The sequence below is a fragment of the Gracilinanus agilis genome, chromosome 6 (genome assembly GCF_016433145.1).
Source record: "Gracilinanus agilis isolate LMUSP501 chromosome 6, AgileGrace, whole genome shotgun sequence".
NCBI classification, from domain to species: Eukaryota; Metazoa; Chordata; class Mammalia; order Didelphimorphia; family Didelphidae; genus Gracilinanus; species Gracilinanus agilis.
Window position 1 is genome coordinate 203,541,860 of NC_058135.1, and position 6,514 is coordinate 203,548,373.

At 37.2% G+C, this 6,514-nt stretch overlaps 1 protein-coding gene across 1 annotated transcript in view; it reads right to left on the reverse strand.

Moving 5' to 3' along the window:
• Positions 1-709: 709 nt before the first annotated feature.
• The window catches only part of BST1 (bone marrow stromal cell antigen 1), a 36,348-nt gene continuing 30,543 nt past the window's right edge, over positions 710-6,514 (reverse strand). Inside the window, 4 exon segments of the mRNA XM_044681757.1 lie at positions 710-747; positions 750-826; positions 2,341-2,400; positions 5,965-6,051. Of these exon segments, the coding sequence (XP_044537692.1) occupies positions 710-747; positions 750-826; positions 2,341-2,400; positions 5,965-6,051 (262 nt within the window).

Genomic DNA, 6,514 nt, shown 5'->3' on the forward strand with positions numbered 1-6,514 from the left:
TATTAATGAGCAACTCAAGAAAATCTAACTTGCCAGTGGATTCCCACCCCAATCTGAAAAGATGCCAAAGAATAGGAGACAAAATCAGGAGCTAAGAAAGGGAGGAAAAAGAGCAAGACTTCTGTAACACAAGCCAACATATACCTATTGTAATGTCATCACTTAGTCCCTCCTGGGACATATTTAGTTGGAAAAATAGTCACACAGGAATTGGATTCAGAGACCTCAACTCCTCTGCATCACAGGAAGGGGAGTAGTCTAAGGACACCAACAGAACAAGAAAACACCAACACATTCTGCCATGTGGCCAAGCCACTGCAGGCCAAATGATGACTGCCTAGAGAAAGGCAGCTAGAATTTGTTGACTTTATCACCCAAGAGGGTTTTTGTTTACAGATAAACAAGGAGCAGGTCTCCATCTACCTCCAAGAAAAGAGATACCCTGAGGTCTGGGAGTCAATTACTTTAACTTAAAAGCTAACTGACTTAAGAAAAGTTACATATGAAAATTACAGTTCAATGCTAATTTTCAAAGCTCTGAATACCAAAATAAAATCAAAATAGGTATATGATTTAGACATAAAGGGTGATATCATAAGCAAATTAGGGGAGCAAGGAAAATTTCATCTGCATTATCTATCGATGACTAAGAGAAGTGTTTAAGACCAAACAAGAGATAAAGATCAATCTCATAAAACCTTTTAGTTTATTAAGAAGTTAAAATTGAATTCCTGAAGTTAGTGCCAAGAAAAGAAAAAATGCAAGGCTGGAGCCCCATCCTCCTCCAAAAAGAGATGGGATTCTTTGTTGAGTTGACTCTGCTGCTCTGAAAATACAAAAGGAAAGAAATGGTCACAGTTCAAATAGCATTAACAAGAAGTCCATACTGCCTCTATCCCTAATTTCAGGGAGAGGTTGGCCAACAGGGATTCTGTTTTGAGGGATAGTCTTGGACCTTAGAACATTTAAAGCACAAGATTCTATTAAGTGAGAAATCTAATGCTGCCACTAAAATACTTGTATTTGAACTGGCCTGGCTATGTCTCTTACTTCAGCTACAGGAAACAAACAGAGTCTACTTTCAGGTTTCGTGAAATCCATCCACCTGTTGGAGGTTTATTATTTATGTGACTTTTTTTTAAACCCTTACCTTCTGTCTTATAATCAATACTAAGTATTGGTTCCAAGGCAGAAGAGTAGTAAGGGCTAGACAATGGGGGTTAAGTGACTTGCCCAGGTCACACAGCAAGGAAGTGTCTGAACCCAGGAACTCCAGTCTCCAGGCCTGACTCTCTATTCCATTGAGCCATTTAGTTTTATTTAGGATTATTTTGCTTTATATGATATATATGTTGTATAAATTAATTTCTTTTTATGGAAAACAAATAATCCTATTTAAAATAAAACTTTTTGGAGAATCCTTTTGTAAAGGGAGTAATTCTTTTGTGAAATGAACCCATCTTAGTAAATCAAGATGTGTGTTGTCATTTTTAAGATTTTCATGGATCATTTGACAGTATCCTAGATTTAGAATTGAAAGGGGCCTCAGAGGTCATCTAATCTAACCTCCTAATTTGATAGATGAGGAATCTAAAGGCCAAAGATAGAAAATGACTTTGCCACATGCACATCATGTCTTATCTTTCCAATGAACATGCCATGAGACTAGTCAAACTCTTTTCATCTTTGTTCCTCCATTCCTTCATGAGCCTGAGGAGGAAGAAGCATTATACAAATCTAATGTATGCATCATGAAATTTGAGCTATAAGGAACATTTTTACACACGTAAAAACTGAGATCCGGAAACATCAACTTGCTCAAAGGATCACAGAAGGTAAGGAGCAGAGCTGCAATTTAGACTCGTCTCCAGATTCCAATCCACCGCTAGGTCTGTGGCACCACATTCATGTGTTTTTTGTTGTTGTTATTATTACTCTTAAGGAAATAGGAAAAGAGTGATTGGAAACTTGCTTCAATTTTTAAAAATATATAATAGCTAATGTTTATATATCAATTTAAGGTTTTCAAAACACATTGTATCTAGGCACATATATACGTATATATATTCATATAAGATAGGTTTAGGAGCATATATACGCCCATAATTAAAAGTATTATTAACCCTACTTTACAATGGAAAAAACTGAGGCTCAGATTGTTGAAAGGACTTGCCCATCACCACATATCTAATAAATGTCAAAGGCAGAATAATTCCTACCCAGGTCTCCGACTCTTGGTCTACAGTTCTTCTGTTCTATCATGTGAAAGTACAGTGTCATCCCTAAATTATAGCTTTCTGAGGTAGGTGTGGCACTGTTTAGGGCCAAATGATTACTTACGAAGACAAGGCACATTCAGGGTGCGTGCTGTAGTCCAGACACTGTAAGAGCTTCACAGGTCTGTAAGGAGAAACAATTCCGACTTTATTTCAAGTTACTTTTTCACAATGATCCAAGACAGCTCTGAAGAACTCCTGATGAAAAATGCTATCTACCTCCAGAGACAACTGAAGAACTAACTCTAAGTTGAAAATGTAGCATTATTTTCTCACTTTCTTCATTTTTTCTTTTTTTTTTTTTTGCAATAAGGCTAATACCAATATATGTTTTGCACAATTTCATATGTATACAGTGGTGCCTTGATACATGAGCAATTTGAGATACGAGTGGTCCGGATCAGGATTTTTTGCTTCAAGAAAGGATATTTGAATCACGAGCTTCAGCCCCTGGGAGGAGCCCACCTGGATGAGGTAATCAGTACAAGGGAGATTAAGGAAATGTTGAGGATTTGACACAAAAGCAAAATGAGTGAGAAACTTGACCATGGAACAACTTAAAGGAATTGATATCTTGCTTGCCTTCTCAATGGTCCATGGAGTGGGGGGAGAAAGATAATTTGAAACTCAAAAATTTTAAAGGTGAATGTTTTAAATAAATAAGATTAAAAAAAAAAAAGAAATCAAATTTCTATTTCTACCTTAAATGTAAGCTTCTGCTGGCTAGAGCAGATCCTTTTCTTTCCCAGAAGTTAAAGACTTTTCTGCTGACCCACAGCTTCTCACAGCTGACCACCTGGGGGCCTCAGAGAATCGCAGAACCTCAGAGTTGGACCTACGTCTTGGAGATCACTGAGACTTAACTCTCTGCCTGAAGCATGAATTTTGCCTAGTCATGTACCAGCTTTTGCCTGAATACTTCCAGGCACTTAGAGGCTCACCATTTGACCATTAACTCTTCAGACTCCTCCTCCCATTTGAAAGACCCCAGTAACTTCTACCACTGTTTGGGTGTGTGCGGGAGGCAGCTCTACAGTATGTACTAGCCCTTGGAAATCAGCAAACCTTACAATTGGGCTTCCAATTATAGCTTTGTTGATTGTCTCAATGTAAGAAAGTGATGGGGAAATTTTCGAAAATGCAAATTAAACTTTGAAATGTATCTTTCATACATTTGGGGAAGAAGCAACCAGTCAAACATTTACCAGCACATTCATATCCTTCTTTCCTCTGAAAACTTCTCAAATGTTTATGGGTAACTATCATATATATATATATATACTTGAAGGCAGGGGTAGAAGAGCTCTCAGAGCCTTAGCAGTATAGGATGTGGAATATTTTATTTTGGTTTATTTTTTTAAGGACTGACTTATTTATTTTGGTCTATCAAGTTAAGGAAAAAATAACTTATTCTTAAAATGAACATATTTCTCACTTATCACTGCTTTTTTTTTCATTACTAAAACTTTAGAAGGAAATAATAACAGTTGGAATTTCTTTTTTTAAAAAACTAAATATCTGCAACAAGACTAGAGATCAGATCTTCCTCAGCATTTTATCAGCTACTCTACTTCTATTGGTCAACAGTCAGGATAGGTCTACCCCATAATTGTCCCAAAGAGTCATTTAACTTCCAAAGATTTGGTAGTTTTAAAGAGCTCTGGAATTTAAATCAGATGCTTACATTTGAATTGTGGCTATGCTAATTGCCCTATTCTGGGCAAGTTACTTCCTTTTTCTGAACCCTGAAGGCATTGGACTAGATCAAGGGATCTTAAAACTTTTTGGTCATGGGTCCCTTTGGTAGTCTAATGAAATCTATGGACCCTTCTCAGAATAGTTTTTAAATACATATAATAAAATACATGGGGTTACAAAGGAATTATGTTGAAATACAATTATTTAAAAAATGTTTTAAAGGTCACAGACCCAAAGTTACAAATCCCCAGATTAAATGGTCTATAAGGTCTCTTGAATTTAAATGCCATGATCCATTTTTATTATGGAGAACCTACTGTGTACTGTACTCTGTTGTGGGAATACAAAGAAAGATCCTGTAAAACATTTTTGATTATATCAAGGAATTCCTTTATCTGACAAACATTAAATTGTTAAATGCAAAACTAATTGAAATTGTTTATAAAAGGAGAAAAGGCTGGCTTAGATTACTCAAGAGAAGACTTCATGGCAATAAAATAATAAAAGGCTGTGAGATATTATTTATTACCAGTTTTTTTCAGTCATCTTACTCTTCATGACCCCATTTGGGATTTTCTTTGCAAAGATATTGGAATAGCCTGCCATTTCCTTCTCTACCTCATTTTACAGATGAGGAAACTGAGGCAAACAAGATTAAATGATTTGCCCAGACTCACAGCTAGTAAGTGTCTGAGGCTGGATTTGAACTCAGGTCTTCCTGACTCCAGGTTTGGTACTCTATCCACTGCACCACCAACCTGCCCTCCATCACCATTTTACACTTAAGGAAATCAAGAAGAAAAGTGACTTGCTTGGGATCACAAAGCTATTAAGTGTTTGAGGAAGGATTCAAACTCAAAGCTTCCTAACTCTAGGTCTGATATGTTGCCTCTCATTCTATTCCATCAACATAGTATTTTGATTCCTGTTTCCTTTCTTATTAATGATGTAATGATGGTATCGGGTAGATATCTAGCCCTGGAAACAAAGACAATGTTGAGGAGAAGGGGCATGGAATAAGATAGGGAGGGAGAATACTGGGGTAGGAGAGAGAGAGGGGCCCTGATAGATATATCCCCTTCAGTAGCAAAAGTTCTTGGATATGGAATACTGTCTTCCACATCCAGTAACAAACCATTAGGCAACATTACCTTAATAATTAGCCAATATATTCTTGAGCAGGATAAGAACATCCCAGTAAGTATTGTGATAATAAGATTAAATCTCCCTTGGCCATTCTCAAATCTAATCACCAAAAGTGTAAACAGCTCCACTTAACTCACAAGTTAGGAGGTCTGTGACCCATGTGTGCTAGAGTGAGTGATAAATCAGAAGTTACTGACTCCCTCCTGGGTAGTCCTAAGAAAAGCATCTATTGTAATTGGACATGTAATCTAGAAGGAAGGCACAGGAAGTGACGAAAAAGAGGCCCCTTTAAAAGAGAGTTCAGTGAGTTCAGCTCCTCTCTTTTTGTTCCGTGTCTTGGATCTGAAGGAGCTCTTCTTGTTCATGACTTAGACCTGGAGGGGTGCTGGCTGAGACCTTGGACTTGGTGAGACTATTCTTAAATCTTTCCCTTAGAATTACACGTGGTGAGTATAAAGACTAAATCTTCTTTGACTTCTCTAAAGGAACTGCTCTTTAAAAAGAGATTCTGAGACTGAAGCTTTTGCTTCATTCATCCTGGGTCATTGGGCCTCGAGCCTCAGCCTGAGAACTAGTTAGATCTGCTTGGGCTAACCCAGGGACTCGAGTGAATTATTTAGTGTGTCAGATTAATTATCTTACCTTATCCTCTTTCTAATTTTCTTACTTTCTCTCTCTCTTTTAATTTGTAAATAAACTTCCATAAAAGTCATTTTGACTTGAGGTGATTCTTTAATTGGGGATTGATAATTATTCAATTCCCTGGTGACCAAAACTTTTAATATTCACCCAACCAAAACTCCTTTTTACCCCTTACAGTATCCACCAAACAGATTCTGTTTACCTGTAATCATTAATGCATTCATATTTAAACTCCATTTCTTCCAGTCTCTTTTCCAGTATTTTCATGCTGCCTTCCCCACAGGATTCTCTGTAAAATAAAATTTCTGTTGTTAAGGACCTTTTTCTGACTGTTGAACCAACTTGGTTATATAGCTATCTTGGGATAATTCATTACCACAAACTGTATGACCAGTAGTGACCCCACTTTGATAGAAAGCTGGCATTACCAGTTTTGGTCACATCTCTGCATTTGGTAGTCTGGTAAAATCTATGGGCTTTTCTCATAATAATGTTTTTTAAAATATACAATGAAATACACCTAGAATTGCAAAGAAATTAATGATGTAGAAGTGTAATTATCAAAAAATATATATTAGGGGCAGCTGGGTAGCTCAGTGGAATGAGAGTCGGGCCTAGAGACGGGAGGTCTTAGGTTCAAATCCGGCCTCAGTCACTTCCCAGCTGTGTGACCCTGGGCAAGTCACTTGACCCCCATTGCCCACCCTTACCAATCTTCCATCTATGAGACAATACACCGAAGTACAAGGGTT